The 22,626-nt window shown below is 43.6% G+C and overlaps 1 protein-coding gene across 4 annotated transcripts in view; it reads left to right on the top strand.

The window, feature by feature from the left end:
- Window positions 1-22,626, top strand: part of tbc1d4 (TBC1 domain family, member 4) — a 284,961-nt gene that overhangs the window by 118,894 nt on the left and 143,441 nt on the right. For 3 of the 4 annotated variants that reach the window (XM_043691389.1, XM_043691388.1, XM_043691390.1), the window contains exon 2: window positions 18,338-18,931. In XM_043691389.1, coding sequence (XP_043547324.1) covers window positions 18,338-18,931 — 594 coding nt within the window. Of the gene's footprint in view, window positions 1-15,192; window positions 15,246-18,337; window positions 18,932-22,626 lie in introns of those variants that run through there. The other variant, XM_043691391.1, reaches the window with a different exon arrangement.

Below are 22,626 nucleotides of genomic sequence, written 5' to 3'. Positions count from 1 at the left end.
GACCTAAGAGGCAACTTTTTCACGCAGGGGGTGGTACGTGTATGGAATGATCTGCCAGAGGGTGTGGTGGAGGCTGGTACAATTGTAACATTTAAGAGGCATTTGGATGGGTATATGAATAGGAAGGATTTGGAGGGATATGGGCTGGGTGCTGGCAGGTGGGACTAGATTGGGTTGGGATATCTGGTCGGCATGGACGGGTTAGACCGAAGGGTCTGTTTCCATGCTGTACACCTCTATGACTCTATAACAAGGAGAGCTTGAGAGGGAATTCCATAGCTTGGGGCCTAGTGGGCAGAAGAATTGCCTGCCAGTGGCTAGACAAGGGTAACTGGGATGTACAAGGCCAGAGTTGGAGGAATGCCGAGATCTCAGTGAGTTGGAGGGTTGGAAGAGACGACAATGACAAGGAATAGCAAGGCTTTTGAGGAATTTAAGCGTGAAGAAATATAGTTTTTAATACAATGCGCATGTGAAGACCAAGATCTAATTCAATTACCTATCTTTGTGCATGACTGACCATTACCATTTTACAGATGTTGAAGGAGAGAAGGCCAGCACAGGAATGTGAAGACAGACAAAGTAAATCAAGTGTAATGTCTAAGTGGAGTGGAGACTGGTACTTGGGCAGAATAATGACAGTGGCATATGTGAAGAGGCAATAATAAACCTCCTCCAGTTACCTTTCAAACCCTAGAGGAATAAGCTGTGATCTTATTATAGTACAGTATCCAGTTGATATTTTTTTCCAAAAATCTAATCAAATATTAATGAGAGTAAGCCCTAAGATCCATTGTCTTCCATAAAATGAGGAGTAACATTAGATTTGCAAGAATGTTACAATACTACTCCATGTTAAATCTGGTATTGTTGAAACAATGTGCAGAAATCGACAATGTACAAGGATCGAATTGGGTGCATTTCTGATTCACAGTCTATTGTTGGGACTATTCAGCCAGTGTACAAAATGAATAAACAGGAATTGACATTCCCAAGTAAGTTGATAGGTTGATCCAATTATCTGTCATGACATAACTGCATCCTCACTTGTAGCAATCAACTGGGGAAGGGGTCAGTGTGAGGAGGGGTGGCTGGCACAGTGGCTCACTGACTAGCACTGCTACCTCCCAGCGCCAGGGACCTGGGTTTGATTCCAACCTCGGGCGACTGTCTGTGTGATGTTTGCACTTTCTCCCCATGTACATGTGGGTTTTCTTTGGGTGCTACAGTTCCCTCCCACAATCCTTAGATGTGCAGGTTTGGTGAATTGGCCATGCTAAATTGTCCATAGTGATCAGGGATGTGTAGGTTAGGTGCATTAGTCAGGGGTAACTGTCGAGTAATATTGTAGGGTAATGGGTCTGGGTGGGATACCCTTCGGAGGATTGGTGTGGACTTGTTGGGCCAACTGGCCTGTTTCCACACTGTCGAGATTCTTCTATTCTAACCTGATGTAGTTTAGGTTTAAGCAGTTATTTGGACTGACAGTAACTTGACGTGTGAAAATCAGCAGATATTTAAAAGGGAAAATAATTGTTTCATACCAGTTCTGAAGAAAAGCCACTGGACTTGGAACATTAACTCTGTTTTCTCTCCACAAATGTTGCCAGACCTGCTGAGTTTCTCCAGTAATTTGTTTAGTTCATTTCGGATCTTCAGCACTTCCAGTTCTTTCTTTTATTAGATAACTTTTTATACCTTGCCTTTCTCATGAAACATTTATAGCCAGAGAATTACTTCCAATTAATTACTTTTTGAAGTGTAGTCATTGTTTGGGAAGTGCGGTAACCAACTTGTGCTCAGCCATCTCCACAGTGCAATAATGGCCAAATAATTCACTTTTATGCTAAAGATTGGCCAAGGCATTAGGGACGATTTTTAGAAACCGTCAAGAGGTTGTTTATGTTCCCTGAAGGGGGCATGGTTTAATGTCCAAAGACAGAATCTTGAATGGTGCAACCCTCCCTCAGTCTTGCATTGTTGTACTCAAATCTCCAGAGTAGGGTTTGGACTCTCAATGTTCTGGCTCAGTGCCACCTGGGCTGTACCTGTACCGTGACTCGTGCAAAGTGGGTGCTTTCTGTTAAAAGTTTCCAAATTGGAGCCTCTCCTAATGCCTACTGAAAATCAAGTTGTTTTACTTGAGTCAACATGAACACAGAAAGTGTCTAAGGCAGTTCAGTTGCCTTCTAACATCCACTCTTCCTTTCTGTGCACGAGTTGCATGCATGGAGCAATGTGACAAAATTGTTTTCTTAAGGCGAAAAGTAAACTTGATGCCCAAAAATATATGAACTCCAGCAGCAGCCGACGTCTGGCACTGATTGTGTTGTGCCAGTGGGTTTATCTCCTGGCTGAAGTATTTGGAAATATGAAGCAATAATCAAACAGAAACATTTAAACAATAAATTGTACTATGTTACATTACCTTGCAGTATAGCTGACAGGGATGTTTGTGAATATGAACAGCTTGCCATACATGTGACTTCACACTTGGCTTTTACCCAATCTAATGGGAGCAGAATGTGCAAGTTCATTTCATTCCATGAACAACTACAACTACAACCCATTGTGTCTCAAGTCATATGCCTTCCGTTTCACATTAGTGCCTGTGTTGAAAAGATTTACATTTGAGCTGACCCGAAGAGTTATCAGTGGAAGAATAAACTCTTTTTTAATTGTGTATATTTATTAAAAAATGATTTTTTACAACAGAAAAACCCCATAAACCAAAAAGAAAACAAAGTTATAAAAGTACAATGGTACAGAAAAGTAGGAATAATATCGCACTATTATGTTATATTACAATATCGTTAACAATAAACTGCCTACTCTTCTCCAAATTGTAGTTGACTCCTATTTACTTAATTTAATCCAAACTAATACAAACTTAAATTAAATAAATAACATTAAATTAAATTGCAATCCACCAAAATTAAATTACATTACATTGTACTATATTACATTACTCCAATTGCTGCACTTCCACCAAGGTTCCCGTCCATGGGGGTAACAGTGACTATACCGGTATTTACTAGGCCTCCCCATCTCAGGGCCCCCAGACCGCCATACACGGCCCTCGTGACTATACAAAGGCCCTTATCACTACCGCTGACAAATCCATGTCTATATAATTTAAAAAGGCCGCCATGTCTTATAAAATTTCTCCGTTCCATGGGGCACTATGCTTGTCAAGTAATCTTGAGGGACATGCTCCATCACAAGTCTGCGCCCCCTACAAGACTTGGCAAATTTTCCTCACACAGTACGTCAAACTATTGAATAATCTCCTACCGTGCTCATCCAAAAGGGAAGATTTGGTAGTCCTAAGAGGAGGGATACTGGATCCCCCCCAATTTCCAAAACCCAAGAGCCCCTCCAGTTCACTCACTATAGCCCCCCCCCCGCCAATACCCACAGATCTTGTGACAGGTCCAGAGGCAATCTATAATGGTGCCAACACTGTTTTTACATTTGGGATGTTTCAGGGAAGATCTTTTCTTAAATTTTGCTAGTCTCTCTGGCATCATATGGGCCCTGTGGAGGATCTTCAGTTGCATCGCTTGAGCCCTATTGCATATTGAAATCTACTTTACGTTCCCCCTTAAATCCTCCCACGTTTCTGACAAGATTTCTTCCCCTAACTCCTGACTCCAAATCTCATGGAGTCTCTCCATATCCCTCCAGGCATTCCCTCTTTGCAGATGATAGATGGTACTAACTGAGAGAGCGCCCCCACATCAGAGCACTCTACATTCTATATTCGACTTAGGGCTGGGTCAAGAGTTTGGCTTTCTTCTGTATATAGTCTCTAACTTGGGAAATATCGGAAAAGGTCTTTATTAAGGATTCCATACTTCTGACTAATTGGCTAAAAGACATCAAGACCTCTCCCTCAAACAGATCTCCCAGACAGGAAATTCCTTTACCCTTCCATGCTCTAAAGCCGGAGTCCATTTACCCCAGCTTAAATCCTGGGACTTCCACTAATGGGGTAAACCGTGAAGTCTTGAATGAATTGCCCTCACTCTGCCGCACCATCCTCCATGCTTTTACTGTATTTATAATAATCCGACTTCCACAGTGCTCAATTACTGATCTCATCTTATCCATGAAAGGCAAGTTTATGGGGGGACACTTTGCCTCCGAGGCCTCCACACCAAGCCGTTCGGGTCATTGTACACCCATTTGCCTACATATGACAGCAGAGCGCCGGTTTGATATTTCTTCAGATCCGGGAGGTCCACCCCACCCCACCCAATATCCTGCGGAAGTTGCAACTTGGTAAATTTAATTAAGGGGTGCCCACGACCCCAACCATCTCGCAAACTTCGGCAGCACTTGTTTGGGTAATAATTGCGGGAGCATCCTCATAGGATGTAGCAACTGAGGGAGAACATTCATCTTGATCAAGGCTATATGGCACAGCAATGATATAGGCAGTCCCTCCCATCTTTGCAAGTCCTGCTTGATCCTCTCAAACAGTTGTACAAAGTTAGCTCAGTACAGCTGCCGGAAGCGAGGAGTAATAAAAATTCCTAGATAGAGCAAACCTTTCTGTGAACATCTAAAGGGAAATTCCATTCTGCCCTCCAAGTTCGGTACCTCCACCAACCATTCCCCTCCCCGCAACAGGCACCACTTCTGATTTTGGGAAATTTATCTTACATCGCGAAAAGCAACCGAATAGTTTAATTTTTCATATTAACCGGGCTTGGAATTTTCCGGGTTGGCTCAAAAAGAAGGACATCATCTGCATAGAGAGTGATTTTGTATTCCCCAGCTCCCACTTTCAGTGCCTTTATTTCAGGGTCTTTTCAAATAGCCTCTGTCAGTGGTTCAAGTGCCAAGGTGAACAGTAGGGGCTACAAGGGACATCCCTGTTGGCTACCCCTCTCCATGTCAACATTACTCGATTTAACCCCATTTGTAATAACCTCTGCCTGTCACCCACCTAACGAAGGCCCCTCCTAGACCAAAATGATCTAGAACAGCAAAGAGATAGGACCATTCCACCTGGGCAAAAGCCTTCTCTACATCTAAGGAGACCACCAAGCCCAGAATCGCCCTCTGCTGACATATTTGCACCATATTCAATCCCCGTCTGATATTATTAGAGAAGCTGCAGCCCTTGATAAAACCAGTCAGGTCCTTCTTTAGAATAATGGACAGCACCCTCTCCAGTCTCAAAGCCAACACCTTTGATAAAATTTTAAAATCCACATTCAGCAATGAGGTGGGTCGATACAATATGCAATCTTCGGGGTGTTTCCCTTTTTTTAGAATGAGGGAGATATTAGCCTCCTTGAGAGAGGGTGGAAGACAGTCCTGGCTATATGAATGGTTATACATCCCCAGCGGCAATTCAGCCAACATGTGTTCAAACCCCTTATAAATTCACTTGGGAATCTCTCTGAGCCAAGTGCCTTACCACTCTGGGAGCTGCCTTACTGCCTCCTGCACCTCCTGTACTGCTGGAGGTGCATTTAAAAGGGAGGCCTGATCTGTATTTATACCGGGGGGGGGGTCCAAGTTTTCAAAAAAGGATTCCATTCCCACATTTCCATCCCTACATCCCTCCGACCAGTATAACTCTGTATTGAATTCCCGAAATCTGGCATTGATCTTCCTCAGTTCACGAGTAACATTAACAGCCCTCCCTCTGACAGACACAATGGACTGTGGGACACTTTTCTTCCTAGCTACGTAGGCCAGGTATCTACCTGGCTTATCCCCATATTCAAAGAGCCTTTGCTTTGCAAAGGAGACTCCTCTCTTCACCTCTTGTGTGAGCACTAAGTCAAGAGCTGCCCGAAAAGCTGTAACCTGTTGCAATTTAACCACGGATGGTCTGGTGTAATAGGCCGATTTGGCTGCCTTCAACCCGGCCTCGAGCATCCGCTGTTGCTCCCCCCTCCGTCTCCGTCTCATTGCCAAATATGAAATTATCGCACCCCTTAAAAATTCTTTGGTGGTCTCCCAAAGAACTGGCGAGTTGCTGGCCATACCCCGATTGACGTCTCAAAAAGCGTACTGAACAAAGTTATCATCCTTCAACAGAAACAGATCCATGCGGCATTGCTGCGGGCCTACGCCACTACCTTTGGTCTTCACATCTAAATATACTGCCGCATGATCCGAGATCGTTATACTCCCAACTCTACTGGCTAACACCCCGTCCAAGCAAACCGACAGAACAAAGAACATATCGATTCTTGTGTGACACTTGTGTGGGCTGGAGTAGAAGTCGAAGTCCCTCCCATTCCGGTGGAGGCACCTCCAAACATCCACTAGCCCCAGCTCCTCACACAAGTCCACTAACTGTCTAGACTGCTGAGGTGTACCTGACAGCCCTCTTGACATCCTGTCTACCCCAGGGTCCATGACACAATTAAAGTCTCCTCCTATAATCGTACAGCGCACACCAAGTGCTATTACCTTAGAGACTGTGTCAACTAAAAATTTGAGAGGGTGCATCATGGGAAAGTAAACGTTTAGAATGCAATACTCTTCTGTGTGTATCAGCGCCTTGAGAATGACAAACTGTCCAAACTCATCCCTGGTTTGGTCTACCACCTGAAATGGAAGGTTTCTCCGTATCAGTATGGCCACTTAGTCATAGAGATGTACAGCACGGAAACAGACCCTTCAGTCCAACCCATCCATGCCGACCAGATATCCCAACCCAATCTAGTCCCACCTGCCAGCACCCAGCCCATATCCCTCCAAACCCTTCCTATTCATATTCCCATCCAAATGCCTTTGAAATGTTGCAATTGTACCAGCCTCCCCCACTTCCTCTGGCAGCTCATTCCATACACGTACTACCCTCTGCGTGAAAACGTTGCCCCTTAGGTCCCTTTTATATCTTTCCCCTCTCACCCTAAACCTATGTCCTCTAGTTCTGGACTCCCCACCCCAGGGAAAAGACTTTGTCTATTTATCCTATCCATGCCCCTCATAATTTTTTAAACCTCTATAAGGTCACCCCTTAGCCTCCGATGCTCCAGGGAAAACAGCCCCAGCCTGTTCAGCCTCTCCCCATAGCTCAAATCCTCCAACCCTGGCAATATCCTTGTAGATCTTTTCTGGACCCTTTCAAGTTTCACAACATATTTCTGATAGGAAGGAGACCAGAAATGCACACAATATTCCAACAGTGGCCTAACCAATGTCCTGTACAGCCACAACATGACCTCCAATTCCTGTACTCAATATTCTGACCAACAAAAGAAAACATACCAAACGCCGTCTTCACTATCCTATCTAACTGCAACTCCACTTTCAAGGAGCTATGAACCTGCACTCCAAGGTCTCTTTGTTCATCAACACTCCCTAGGACCTTACCATTAAGTGTATAAGTCCTGCTAAGATTTGCTTTCCCAAAATGCAGCAACTCACATTTATCTGAATTAAACTCCATCTGCCACTTCTCAACCCATTGGCCGAGATCAAGATCCTGTTTTCATCTGAGGTAACTTTCTTCGCTGTCCACGACACCTCCAATTTTGGTGTCATCTGTAAACTTACTAACTATATCCCTTATGCTCGCATCCAAATCATTTATGTAAATGACAAAAAGTAGAGGGCCCAGCACCAATCCTTGTGGCACTCCACTGGTCACAGGCTGCTAGCCTGAATAACAACCCTCCACCACCACCCTCTGTCTTCTACCTTTGAGCCAGTTCTGTATCCAAATGGCTAGTTCTCCCTGTATTCCGTGAGATCTAACCTTGCTAACCAGTCTCCCATGGGGAACCTTGTCGAACGCCTTACTGAAGTCCATATAGATCACATCTACCGCTCTGCCCTCATCAATCCTCTTTGTTACTTCTTCAAAAGACTCAATCAAGTTTGTGAGACATGATTTCCCACGCACAAAGCCATGTTGACTATCCCAAATCAGTCCTTGCCTTTCCAAATACATGTACATCCTGTCCCTCAGGATTCCCTCCAACAACTTGCCCACCACTGAGGTCAGGCTCAACGGTCTATAGTTCCCTGGCTTCTCCTTACTACTCTTCTTAAAGAATGGCCCCACGTTAGCCAACCTTCAGTCTTCCGGCACCTCACCTGTGACTATCAATGATACAAATATCTCAGCAAGAGGCCCAGCAATCACTTCTCTAGCTACCACAGAGTTCTTGGGTATACCTGATCAAGTCCAGGGGATTTATCCATCTTTATGCATTTCAAGACATCCAGCACTTCCTCCTCTGTAATGTGGACGTTTTGCAAGGTGTCACCATCTATTTCGCTACTTTCTATATCTTCCATATCCTTTTCCACAGTAAATACTGATGCAAAATATTCATTTAGTATCTCCCCCATTTTCTGCGGCTCCACACAAAAACTGCCTTGCTGAACTTAAAGGGGCCCTATTCCCTCCCTAGTTATCCTTTTGTCCTCAATGTATTTATAAAAACCCTTTGGATTCTCCTTAATTGTATTTGCCAAAGCTATCTCATGTGCCCTTTTTGCCCTCCTGATTTCCCTCTTAAGTATGCTCCTACTGCCTTTATACTTTTCTAAGAATTCAATCGATCTATCCTGTCTATACCTTACATATGCTTCCTTCTTTTTCTTAACCAAACCCTCAATCTCTTTAGTCATCCAGCATTCCCTATACCTACCAGCCTTCCCTTTCACCCTGACAGGAATATACTTTCTCTGGATTCTTGTTATCTCATTTCTGAAGGCTTCCCATTTTCCAGTCGTCCCTTTACCTGCGAACATCTGCACCCAATCAGCTTTCGAAAGTTCTTGCCTAATACCGTCAAAATTGGCCTTTCTCCAATTTAGAACTTCACCTTTTAGATCTGGTCTATCCTTTTCCATCACTATTTTAAATCTAATAGAATTGTGATCGCTAGCCCCAAAGTGCTCCCCCACTGACACCTCAGTCACCTGCCCTGCCTTATTTCCCAAGAGTAGGTCAAGTTTTGCACCTTCTCTAGTAGGTACATCCACATACTGAATCCAAACATTGTCTTGTATACACTTAAGAAATTCCTCTCCATCTAAACCTTTAACAATATGGCAGTCCCAGTCAATGTTTGGAAAGTTAAAATCCCCTACCATAACCACCCTATTATTCTTACAGATAGCTGAGATCTCCTTCCAAGTTTGTTTCTCAATTTCCCTCTGACCATTAGGGCTCTGCTTTTGGAATTAAAGGAGGAAATGAATACCCTATCATAACCCACCTGTTGTAATTTCAGTTGTTCCTTATCAGTCAAATGTGTCTCTTGCAATATCATGATGTCAACCCTTTCCTTCTTGAGACTTGAGAGCACCTTCCCCCTTTTAATGGGGGAGTGGCTCCCCTTTATATTCATGGTGTACCACCTGAACAGATTGGTAACCATGACCGCACACTACAGCCCTGAGCCCCCCGAGAGGAGGAAGCTCAATCAATGCATGACGAGTGGAGAGAAAACAAACTTTATCAAATCTGAAAGTTATTCCTACAAACACTATCAAAACTATTAAAAGTAAAGAACTAATCTCTACTCCTAAATTAAACAACTGAACACAAAAAGCACAAGTTTCCGGAGATATCGCCCTTGCCCATAGGGCCATTCATTCCCGACCTCACAACCATCCTAGCACCTTCCAGTAAAGGCCGTGCCCCAGACCCAAGCAAGAAAATCAAACATATTATTTACACTCTTACCAGTTAATAATGGTCGTCCACCCCTTCCCCTCCTCATCTCAGCCCCACACATATTTACATCCAAGGAGTAACCACCCTGCACCCTGCAAAACAGAACAATAGAGATAACTAAAAACCTCCAGACACATATAATATAAAACATACCGGGTTGTACGCCACTGCAATATCAAGCTCGAAACCCCCAAAGGAAGAAAAAGAGAAAGAAGGTACAAAAAAAATTCATATTATGCCACTGTCCATGTACCCCTCCTTCTCCATCTTCCTCTACCAAAGTCTATCATTTTGGCAAGTCCAAAAAGTCCTGAAATGTAGCACTCCTCAAAGTGTATTGAAAGTTTAAATCTCTTAGTTTTTTCTTTACCTCATCAAACGCCTTCCTTTTCTTAATTACAGCACTGGAGAAGTCATGAAAAAATATTATTTTTGAGCCTTTATAAGCCAAAGCCTGTGGCTCCTTCCCCAGTCTCCTGGCTGTTTCAATTATTAACTGCATTTCCTTGTTCTGCTGGAGTTGCACGAGGACCGGCTGGGGGTGCTGAGTCAGCCCGAGCCTGTGCAATGTGATCAGGTAGGCCTGGTCTACACTCACCCGGCCTGACTCGATCTCCAGGCCCAGCAGCTCCAGAATCCATCCCTCAAGGAATTCTGCAAGGTTTTCGCCTTCTTCCCACTCAGCAAGCCCAGAATTTGCAAGCCTTTTCTCCAATCTCAATTTTCGAGGTCGTCTGCCTGTTCTTGCAGGGCCCGAACCTGGCCTTCCAGGGTTCGGTCCCGCCCCTTGGAGCTCTAATTGTGATCTCCAAGGCCGCGTTCCTTTGTTCCACAGCTCCAACGCGCTGATCCAAGGTCTGAATCTCCAGCTCATGCTTTGCCAGCATGGCAGTGATTGGTTCCAGCGCTCCCTCAAACTTTTCAAGGACTTCTATAAACTCTGTGAGTAAATGCTGCTGTTCCATTGGACCCAAGGGTGCTGCCACAGGAGTCATGGTAACGGCTGCGGGTGTGCCCAACATAGTAGGGGAGTGCACTGCCTCTGCACTCCCCTAGCTCCTTTTCTCTTGGATGTCTTCATATTAACTCTAGACCTTCTAAATTCGAATTTAAACGGTCTCGAGGTATTCTGGCAGTTTTTAGCTGCCAACTTTCCACAGGGGTGATTAGCAGGAGGTGGGGTAGGAGCCCACCATACACAGGGTATGGCACAGAGCAGACTGCTCAGACTGCCGCCATCTTGAATCTCTATCAGTGCAGAGTATGCCATTTTCTGTCATCTGGCATAACAACATCTGAACTGAGAACACTTCTATCAAGTACAGCCTGATCTTTCAGTCGGAGGCAGAAAATTGTTGATTGATCAATTCCATCAAGCCCTCATTTCCCTTGGATTCCTTTCAGTCGCTGCTTTATTTTCGAGACAAGTTGTAAAGGTGGCAGTGATGGTGCCAGACTCAGACTCAGACCCAGACTCTGTGGTGAAAATGACAGCCAACCAGTCAGCCTTCATGGTCATTACCGTACACCACTGAAACTGATAGCACCCTCAGGAGTCTTCAGTTAAATATGGGACAGGAACAGACTTCAGGAGGATCTGGACAGAATGGTGAAATCACCAGATGTGGAGCAGAAGCCATTTCGTATGGACTTTCTTTTTCTTTATTTTTCCATGGGATGTACATATCACTGGCAAGGTATTATTCAGCCTGTCACTCATTGCCCTTGCTGGTCATTTCAGAGGACAGTGAGAGTCAGTCACATTACGATGGATTTCGTGTGACTGGATAAAGACAGCAGATTTCCTTCCTGATGAACCTGATGTATTTTTAAAAATAACTGATGGTAGTTTCATATTAGGTAAAAACAAGGACTGCAGATGCTGGGAACCAGAGTCTAGATTAGAGTGGTGCTGGAAAAGCACAGCAGGTCAGGCAGCATCCGAGGAGCAGGAAAATCGACGTTTCGGGCAAAAGCTCTTCATCAGGTTACCCATTCCTGAGACTAGCTTTATATTCCCAGTATAATTAATTGTATTAAAATCCTACAAACTGTTTTAGTGGGATTTCAACCCACAATCCAGGGCATAAATCCAGCGTCTTGCCCTGTAATTGTGAAGTTATGTACTTTGGGAGGAACAACATTACAGGTGCCTGTAAAATGTACTATTGAGGAAATGTAGGAGGCATGCAAGGTGAAGAATACTACATCTTTCAAGGGAGTTGGGCAAATTAACACAACATACAGGGTATTTGGCTTTGTGAAATAGGAGCATTTAATACAAAACTAAGGAAATTGCGGTAAACCTTTATGAATTACTGGTTTGGTCTCAGCTAGAGTATTGTGTTTCTGGGCATCACGTTTCAGCAACGATGTCTTGGCCCAGGAGAAGGCAGAGAAGAGCTTTCCGCTAGCTATAGCCTGGAGTTATTTGACAAGAGAAACTGTGCTGTCCTTCCTGAAATGGAGAAGGTCAAGGAATCCTAGCAAAATTGTTTAGCAAGGCACTCAGAGAGTTTTACAAATCTGAGAGGTTGGAGAGTTTTACAAACCTGAGAGTCTTTGATAGGGCAAGTATGGAGAAACAGTTTTCTCTGGAATGTGGCTTTGCAACTAGATGATGCAAGTTTCAAAATAATTGCCAAAAGAAGTAGAGAAGAAATTGTTATGGACCAGATGAAAGCCCCTCAAGGAGATAGCCTCACCCTTAATATTTTAATTTACTTCAAGTCAAGTGTCAGGCATGCTGTTTCAGATTTGTGAGTTGATTGGTCTCTCTATTCGACAACCCTCTCCATGGCCCTACCATGAACTGTATAAGTCCTGCCCTGATCTGCCTTACCAAAATGCAACACCTCACATTTATCGAAATTAAACTCCATCTGCCACTCCTCTGCCCATCGGCCCATCTGATCAAGATCCCATTGTACTCTGAGATAATCTTCTTCACTGACCATTACACCACCAATTTGGTGTCATCTGCAAACTTACTAACCATACCTCTTCTATTCACATCTAAATCATTAAATAAATGGTGAAAAGCAGTGGACCCATCACCACTCCTTGTGGTAGATTGCTGATCACAGACCTCCAGTACAATAGAAAAACTCTCTACCACCACCCTCTGTCTCCTAAATTGAAGCTAGTTTGGTATCCAGTTGGCTCGCTCACTGTGGATTTTATGTGATCCAGCCTTGATAACCAGTCTACCATGCGGACCCTTGTTGAACGCCTTGGTGAAATCTATATAGACAATGTCTACCACTCTGCCTTCATCAATCTTCTCTTCAAAACCTCTTCAAAACACTTAATCAAGTTCGCAAGATATGATTTCCCACACACAAAGCTGTGCTGACTATCCCTAATCAGTGCTTGCCTTTCCAAATGCACATAAATCCTATCCCTCAGAATCCTCTCCAATATTTACCCACCACTGACATCAGGCTCACCAGTCTGTAATTCACTGGCTTTTCCTTACAACCTTCCTTCAATAATGGCACGACATTAGCCACCCTTGAGTCTTCCAGCATCTCACCTGTGGCTGTTGATGACGCAAATATCTCAGCAAGGGGCCCCGGTAATCTTTTCCTTAGCTTTCTCCAAATGAAACACCTGATCAGGTCCCGGGGATTTATTTACCTTTATCGTTTTAAGACCATCAGCACCTCCTGTTCTGCAATATGGATACTTTTCAAGACATCACTATTTATTTCTTAAAGTTCTTGAGCTTCAACTTGTTGCTGAACAAAGAGACTTAGGGGTGCAGATGCATAGTTCCTTGAAAGTGGAGTTGAAGGTAGACAAGGTGGTGAAGAAAGCGTTGACACACTTGCCTTCATTGGTGTTGGGATATCATGTTATGGATGTACAAGACATTGGTGTGGCCACTTGTAGAATACAATGTTTAATTCTGCCTCCCTGCTACAGGAGCGAGGATGTTGTTAAACTTAGAATCATAGAATCCCTACAGTGTGGAAGCAGACCATTCGGCCCATCGAATCCCCACTGACTGTCCCAGACCATCCCACTCTATGGTTAAACTACCAGACTTTAAGCAAAACATGTTTTTTTCTTGCAACGTAGATAAAATACAAACAAAAAAGAAGATTTTGCATCACTTTAACTCTATTGAAATACTTAATGTAATAATATATCACTTAACTACTAATCATTAACTGTTCCAATATTTCAGCATCTCATTATAACAGTCGAGATTAGAGTGGTGCTGGAAAAGCACAGCAGGTCAGCCAGCATCCGAGGAGCAGGAAAAGTGATGTTTCGGGCAGGAGCCCTTCATCAGGAATGGCCTGCTGTGCTTTTCCAGCACCACTCTAATCTTGACTCTAATCTCCAGCATCTGCAGTCCTCACTTTCGCCTATCTCATTAACACACCCGTGGCAAAGGCAAATTCAGCAAAATGGACTTTTCTCATGTGTTATTTCAGTCCAGGAGAAAGGAACACTGAAAGAAACAAACTAGCAGCAGTGAGAGGACTCCAGTTTTTCGCTGCAGTAGAGTAAGCGAGCCTTATATATCAGCTTCAACAGCTAACCCCAAACCCCAACTGAACACAAAATTAAAACCCTGGAACTGTGTGAGCCTGGCTCCACCCACTCATGTTTCTTTCTCATATATAAAAAAAACATGTGGCTAGCACTGCTGCCTCACAGCGCCAGGGCCCCGTGTCCGAATCCAGCCTCGGGTGACTGTGCGGAGTTTACACCTTCTCCCCATGTATGCGTGGGTTTCTTCTGGGTGCTCCGATTTCCTCCCACAATCCAATGATATGCAGGTTAGATGAATTGGCCATGCTAAATTGCCCAAAGTGTTCAGGGATGTGTGGGTTAGGTGCATTAGTCAGGGGAAATGTAGAGAAGTGGGTAGGGGAATTGATCTGGATGGGTTACTCTGTGGAGGGTCGGTGTGGACTTGTTGGGCCAAAGGGCCTGTTTCCACACTGTAGGGATTCTGTAATTCTTTGAATTCAAAGCTGTTTACCAATTGCTTCTGAAGCAGATATGTCAGTACCATGGTGTCAATACCTGCCTTCAAGAGGAACAGGACAGAACATCTCTGAAAAGCATTATATTATCAGAAAACGAAGTGAAGAACACCCTATTTGAGATCAGATCGATTGAGCTGCAAACATCCCAAAGAGCTCGACAGGAGCTTTTCAAAGCAGATTAGCTGTAGATGAACCACACACAAAGATATTACATTAGGTTGTTAAAAGCTTGGTCAAAGAGTTAGATTTTCAGGAATGTCTTTAAAGATGGAGAAGCGTAGGGAGTATATGCAGAACTAAGGACCCAAACAAAGCGAGGTCACCAGTGAATTAAAATTTGAGATACAGAAGAGGCCGGAATTTGGCAGGCACAGATATCAAGGAAGATTGTGGGGCTGAAGAAATTGACAGAGATATGAGACCTGCTGCAAGCTAAGACGTGGTCAGCAGAGATTTGGATAACCTCAAGATCACTGAGGGCTGAATGTGGGAGACCAGCAAGGCGTGGATGAGAGTTTCGGCAGCAGATAGACTGAGATGGGATGGTGTTGGATGATGTTATGGAGGTGGAGGTAAGCTGACTTAATGTTGACTTGAGACAAATGTGGCAATTGGGAATGTTTTTTAAAAATGCAATGGGACTTCGTACATGAAGTGAATTAACTTGTTGGATTAATGCAGGAAAAATGGGGTACAGGTAGAATTTCAACGAACAAGAAATCTGGTTCAATTGGCCTGTTTCTGTTCCCCAGTATCCCTGCTCCAGTAGGCATAAAAAGGTGGTGCTAATTGGCTTGGTCAACCAGCCAACAAATTTACAATTGATTGTGGGATCTTACTGTGTGAAAATTGACTGCTGCACCTACAGCTACATCCATGCATCAAAAGTAATTAGTTGGTGGGTGGAGCCGTGTAGATGTTCCCATGGCTGTGACAGAAACTTCTTAAGTGTAAGTCCTTTGCAACCCTCAATAGACCTTTTCATTAAATCAAGCTGAAAGTTTGAATGCCTTTGTGGCACAACATAATGGCGAGACATAATGTTTCTATAAACATAAACAGAGTCAGAAATGTGGGCTAACTCTCCTGAACAGGAAACCATTCAAACAACTAAGTTTGCCTTCAGTACTGCGGCTGTCTAGAGTTATGTTACTGTGTGTAATTGTTTGGAAGTGCTGCTGAATGACATCATAATTAAACAGACAACATCTGGAGGATTTTTTTTCCCTTTTTTCAAATTTACAACTGTCAGATCCCTCTCACAGCTGCATTTCTAATGTGGGAACTGCAGGAAGCAGATCAGTTGAATTCAGAGACCAATCTTTTAACACTGAGGCATTCCTCTGAGCAGAGGTGCAATTGGGTGTTGCCTCTGTGAGTCGAATGGCTCCTCTCTCCATGTGGATCAAAAAGGTAAACAGCTAATTTGATAAGTAGGGCTTGCAAGATAATCATGTAAACACTAGTATGGTGTCAATTTTTCTTTCTGTTCTTATATGTTTCTTTTAAATAATATGTACATTTTATTGATTCCAGTTGGTTAAACTTGCTTTCCTTGAATTCCTTGTTTGTCTTTTGCTCAGAGGCCGTTGTATACAAAATGGAAAAGGAAAATCTGTTGTATATAAAACACCTTCTGTGATCTCTGGCCATCCCAAAACACTTCCCCATCAATTATATTTTTTTTAATAAAAGTTTACTCGCTATTCTAATGTAGCAGCCCAATTTACGCACAGACAGCTCCCACACAACAGTGAGATCATGATGAGATGATCTGATTTTGTGATGTTGGCTGAGGGATCCATTTTGTTGTGGGAGACTGGGAAGAATTCCCCCACTCTTCCATCACTTCTCTTTGTGTCTTTCTGAACTGCTCAACTTGGGGAAACAGTGGTACAGTGATATTGTCACCAGGTTAGTAGTCTGGAGGCAGAGTCTAATGCTCAGAGAACCATAAGTTCAAATTCTATCATTGTAACTGGTGGAATTTAAGGTCAGTTGATAAAATATCTGGAATTGAAAGCTAGCCTTAGTAATGGGAACCATGAATCTTGTCGAGTCATACCTTTCGGTCCAAATCGTCCATGCTGACCAAGTTTCCCAAACTAAACTACTACCAACTTCTCTACATTAGGTCCATATCCCTCTGAACTCTTCCTTTTAAATACCTGTCCAAATGTCTTTTTAATGTTGTAACTATCCCTGCATCCACTACTTCCTCTGGCAATTCATTTCACATACGAACCACCCTATGTATGAAAAAGTCGCTCCTCAGTTCCCCTTGAAAGTCTTTTTCATCTTAAACATATGCCCCCAAGTTATAAACTCTCCTCACACTAGGGAAAAGATCTTTGCTATTCACCTTATCTCTGCCCCTCATGATTCTGTAAAATCTCTGCCCTCAACCTTCTATACTCCATTGAAAAAAGTCCCAGTTTATCCAGCCTCTCCTTATAACTCAAGCCCTACAGACTCAGCAACGTCCTGGTAAATCTTTTCTGAATCCTCTCCAATTTCATAATATCCTTCCTCTAGCAGGATGACCAGAACTGAACGCAATACTCCAAAGGTGGCCTCACGAGTGTCCTGTACAACCATCAGTTCCTGAACTCAGTGATCTGACCAATGAAGGCAAGCGTGCTAAATGCCTTCTTAACCACGCTGTCTACCTGCGAAGCAGATTTTAATGAACTATGTACCTGTACCCCTAGATCTCTCTGTTACATACCCAGGACCCTACCATTAACTATATAAGGCCTGCCCTTGTTTGTTTTACAAAATGCAATACCTTGCATTTATCCAAATTAAACTCCATCTGCCCCTCCTCAGCGCATTGGCCCAATTGATGAAAATCCTTTCCTAATCTCAAATAGCTTTGTTCACTGTTTACTATACCACCAATGTTGGTGTCTTCCTCAACTTACTAACCATGCATCCTAAATTCTCATCCAAATTGTTTATATTAGTGACAAACAGCAGTGGACTCAGTACCAATCCCGTGGAAAATCGCTGTCATAGGCCTCCAGTCCGGGACAAAAACAACCCTCAACCATCACCCTCTGTCTCCTGCCATCAAGTCAATTTTGTATCTAATTTGCATTGTCAGTATAAGGCCATCTGGTTCAGCAGTACTTAGTCAGGAACGTAATCTGCCATCTTTACCCACTCTGTCCTACATGTGACTTCGGATCCACAGAAATGTGGTTAATTCTTAACTTGCCCTCTGAAATGGCCCTATTTAATTCAAAAGCAATTATGAAGGGGCAACAAAAACTGGCTGCCCATATCCCATGAAAACAAAGATGGCGTAACTTGTGTCCTTTGAATGACAGTCAGTTAATGTAGCACTCTCTGAGTACTGCCGGCTATTATTCTGTTTGTAAAACTCTGGTGTGAGTTCTGAACCCAGAGCCACAAGATTTAGAGGCAAGAGCACTGCCACTGATCTGTGGCTGACAGAATTGTTAGGAATGAGTGGTTTGGAGTTTGAGGTGTTAGGAATACATTGTGGTCAGCTGGACTGGTTTGGTTTCAGTGCACCTCATTCATGAATTTATAAATCTTATCTCGCTGTCAGAATTGTTTTCCTGTCTCTTATTGAATACAGATTTTTGTTTAAAAGGGAGATCTGTGATGTTTCATGCATTTCATCTTGTTCTTTCAGGTTCCTGATGTTATCAGTAGTATTCGGCAAGTATCGAAGGCAACACTAAAGGGGGACACAAAATCCCGGCAGGACAGTGAAGATGCTTTTTACAACTCGCAGAAGTATGAGGTGCTGTACTGTGGTAAAGTGGTGGTGACACACAAGAAGGCTCCATCTACCCTCATCGACGACTGCATCGAGAAGTTCACTCAGCACCAGCTGGAAAAGGAGAGGCTGCGGCTGCTCAACGAGAAGCCCATGGTTGATGTCACCGCCGACCAGGAGGAAGATGATGCCAGCGGGGACTCGGCACTTCCCCATGATGTGGCTGACGAGGCGACAGTCAGCACCAAACTGCCTTCAGCCAGCAACAGTCAGAGCGACCTGCTGGGCTTGGGCTTCCGTTCAGCTCTGACTGAACCCAGCCCGGAGGACACAGCTCTGGAAGAGGAGCATGCCGAGTTCCGCTCTCGGTGTAACAGTGTCGCCAGCATCCGGCTCAAGAGGGTGCCCGATCTGGGTACCAAATTGCCAACCCGAAGGCGCCATGCCAGCGCTCCAAGTCACGTCCAACCTTCTGACACAGAGAAGAATAGGACAATGTTATTCCAGGTAGGCAAGCCTGTTGAAGTTTTTTGCAATGAAATATGTGCCATAGGAATAAAATGGATACAAACATAAAAACCCATGAGTTTCAGTTCTGGTGCAACAAGTAATCAGGAAAGCTAATGGAATGTTTTATTTTATTGTGTGGGGAATTGAATGCAAGAGCAGGGAGTTTATGCAAGAGCATTGGTGAGACTACATGTGGAGTATTGTGTACAGTACTGGTCACTGTACTTATGCAAAGATGTTAAGCATTGGAAGCAGGTCACAGATTGTTTGCCAGACTTATACCCAGAATTAGCACATTGATTTATGAGGAAAAGCTAGACTGGCTAAATCTGTCCTCTGGACTTTAAACATTTAGAGATGACTTAAGTGAATCATACAAGATCCTGACTGGACTTGATCAGGTGGATGTTGAAAGGATGTTTCCTCTTATGGGACACTCTAGAACGCGAGGTTACGATTTAAAAATAAGGGACACCTATTTAAAACAGAGATGAGGAAACTATTTTTTCCTCTCTGAGGGATGGGAATCTTTGGAATTCCATTCTCCAAAGGTAGGAGATGCAGAATCTTTCAATATTTTTAACGTAGAGGTAGATAGATTCTTGATTACCAAGGAAATGAAAGATTATGGGGGAACATGCAGGAATGTAGAGTTGAGGTTAAAATCAGATCAGCCATGGTCTTAATGAACAGTGGAGCAGGCTCAAAGGGCCAAGAGGCCTACTCTTGTTCCTTGTTCATATGCAGGACACAGCGACGGAAATTTCTTCTATTGTAAGGATTAGAGGCTCTGAGGTTAATGCATGACAGTATTAGTGATGGAGATCAATATATATTGATATATTAACACATCTTCCTGTGTATAGATAGAGGAAGGGACAAACGGTAAATGATCATGTGATTTTTAAAACAGCTAATTTGTCTTTTTTTTTAATTGAACTTCACGATAAATGTTGTTAGACTCATCGCATGAGTCCAGCATTATTGGACATGTTGCAGCTTAATACTCCCTTAATACTGATTTGACAATTTGCCTTTTGTGTTAATGAAGTGGTCTTAAAAAAAAAAGTTACTGTTCTAGTCTTGCTATTTTTCCCATGAGCTCTGTATATTGGAGATTTTGTTTTCACATGGTGAGTTGTTGTGATCTGGAATACACTGCCTGAAAGATGGGTGGAAGCAAATTCCAAAGTACCTTTCATAAAGGAATTTGAACAAACGCTTGAAGGTGATCATGGAGAATGAGCAGGGGCTGAAAGGGACGAAAGTCAAAGAGTCATAGAGATGTACAGCATGGAAACAGACCCTTCGGTCCAACTTGTCCATGCCGATCAGATATCCCAGCCCAATCTAGTCCCACCTGCCAGCACCCGGCCCATATCCCTCCAAACCCTTCCTATTCATACACCTATCCAGATGCCTTTTAAATGTTGCAATTGTACTAGCCTCCACCACTTCCTCTGGCAGCTCTCCCATACACATACCACCCATTGTGTGAAAAAGTTGCCCTTTAGGTCTCTTTTATATCTTTCCCCTCTCACCCTAAACCTATGCCCTCTAGTTCTAGATTCCCCCACCCCAGGGAAAAGACCTTGTCTATTTACCCTACCCATGCACCTCATGATTTTATAGACCTCTATGAGGTCACTCCTCAGACTCCACGCTCCAGGGAAAACAGTTCCAGCTTATTCAGCCTCTCCGTTTAGCTCAAATTCTCCAACCCTGGCAACATCCTTGTAAATTTTTCTGAACCCTTTCAAGTTTCACCACATCCTTCCGATAGGAAGGAGACCAGAATTGCATGCAGTATTCCAAAAGTAATTGAATTGCACTTCCGAATAGCCAGCACAAGCATGATTGGCCAAATGGCCTTTTTCTGTTCTGTTTGGTTTCATGATTTGAACAGCATGCTAGCATTGCATCCAGCTATCGCCTTCCTGGCTACCGTTCCCCCAGCCCCAACCCCTCCCTCCTATTTATCTTTTAGCTTCCTCCCTCAACCCACATTTCTGATGAAGGACTTATGCCCGAAACACTGATTCTCCTGCTTCTCGGATGTAGCCTGTCCTGCTGTGCTTTTCCAGTGCCACAATTTTCAACTCAATGCTAGCATTGATGCCTACCTGCATATTTCAGTCTGATGAACAAAGTTATCAATAAGGCTCTCAATCAACTGCCATCTCCAGTTGCTGCTGAAGACTTTGTTTTGAAAAAGAGCTGGAACTTCTGAGCACGGTGGCTCAGTGGTTAGCACTGCTGCCTTACAGCGCCGGGGACCTGGGTTCGATTCCTCACTTGTGTGTGTGGAGCTTGTACATTCTCCCCGTGTCTGCGTGGGTTTCCTCCGGGTGCTCTGGTTTCCTCCCACAATCCAAAGATATGCAGGTCAGGTGAATTGGCCAAGCTGAATTGCCCATAGTGTTAGGTAGCTTAGTCAGGTGTAAATACAAGGTAGGGGAATGGGTCTGAATGGGTTACTGTTCGGAGGGTCGGTGTGGACTTGTTGGGCCCAAGGGCCTAGTTCCATACTGTAGGGAGTCTAATCTAATCTTAGTAAATCAGATTTAAGGGATCCTGCAATTGCATGTTTTAAAAACCCTCATGTAAAATTGCTGTATCCAACATTTCTAGTGAAATAAAAACCAGCTCTGAGGAAGGGTAACTTGACTCAAAATGTTAACTCTGATTTCTGTCAACAGATGCTGGTGGACCTGCTGAGCTTTTACAGCAATTTCTGTTCTTATTTCTAGTGAAATTCTTGATGCTTTTTCCAATGTTTTATCTGATTATGTTCCTTCGAAGCACTTTGAGATCATTCCTTGGTAAAGGGGCTGTATAAGTGCATGATGTTAAGTTTTTCCAGAGATGACTTCCTTCTTCTATAGATATTGGAGCTGTGAAAAGCTTGATTGTAAAATCTAACTACATCCTGAACAAGGGTGTATCTGCACCAGTTTAATGCACTCAATGTGTGGAGATGCTGTGAAGTATCCCCGAATTACAATTTTAACCATAAGGTGGTGTGACTGCTCCTTGAGCATCTCAAGGGGCACAGGTATTCATGAGGCTCTGTTGCCATGGCTTCTCTCAGTGCTGTTAATGCATGCCTATCCACCTTCCACATGCCAGTGGGGATGGCATTAAGAGAGTCATAAGACCAGGAGTTAACATTGTTTACATCCATGCTAGATGTGTTAGGGCAATATCCTCCAGCAAACTGCGACAAGTAAAGGGCTGGACAATGGACCCATGACAGGAAGATTCCAACTCCTCCCCATCCATGTCCCCAGTGCCAGTGGAGGTAGATTTTCCAGATAGTGAGCAGGATCAGCCAATCACAGGTTGGGAAAGCTGAAGCATCATTGGCTGCCCTGTCTTCTCAAATTTCAACAACCATATCAGAAACATTGCATGGTGCATGATTCAGGTGATTACTTACTCATATAGTTCCTTCACCAGGATGAACATGTTCTAGCAGTATCAGTGTACAAAATCCCACATAATAACTATCTGGGTATTAAGGAAGAATTCCCAACCTAAAACCGTAGATCCAGGCTTTTGGGCTGTCCACAGAATGATTTGAAGGAGTAACTCCACATTGATATTCATTCAGTCTATTCTTGGGTTGGTCCTGCCTCCCCTGATATGCATCATTCCCCTGGCTTCAGGACAAAGCACCAAAAGCTTCTGTC

The sequence above is a fragment of the Chiloscyllium plagiosum genome, chromosome 6 (genome assembly GCF_004010195.1).
Source record: "Chiloscyllium plagiosum isolate BGI_BamShark_2017 chromosome 6, ASM401019v2, whole genome shotgun sequence".
Lineage (NCBI taxonomy): Eukaryota > Metazoa > Chordata > Chondrichthyes > Orectolobiformes > Hemiscylliidae > Chiloscyllium > Chiloscyllium plagiosum.
This window is presented reverse-complemented; position numbering and strand designations above follow the sequence as displayed.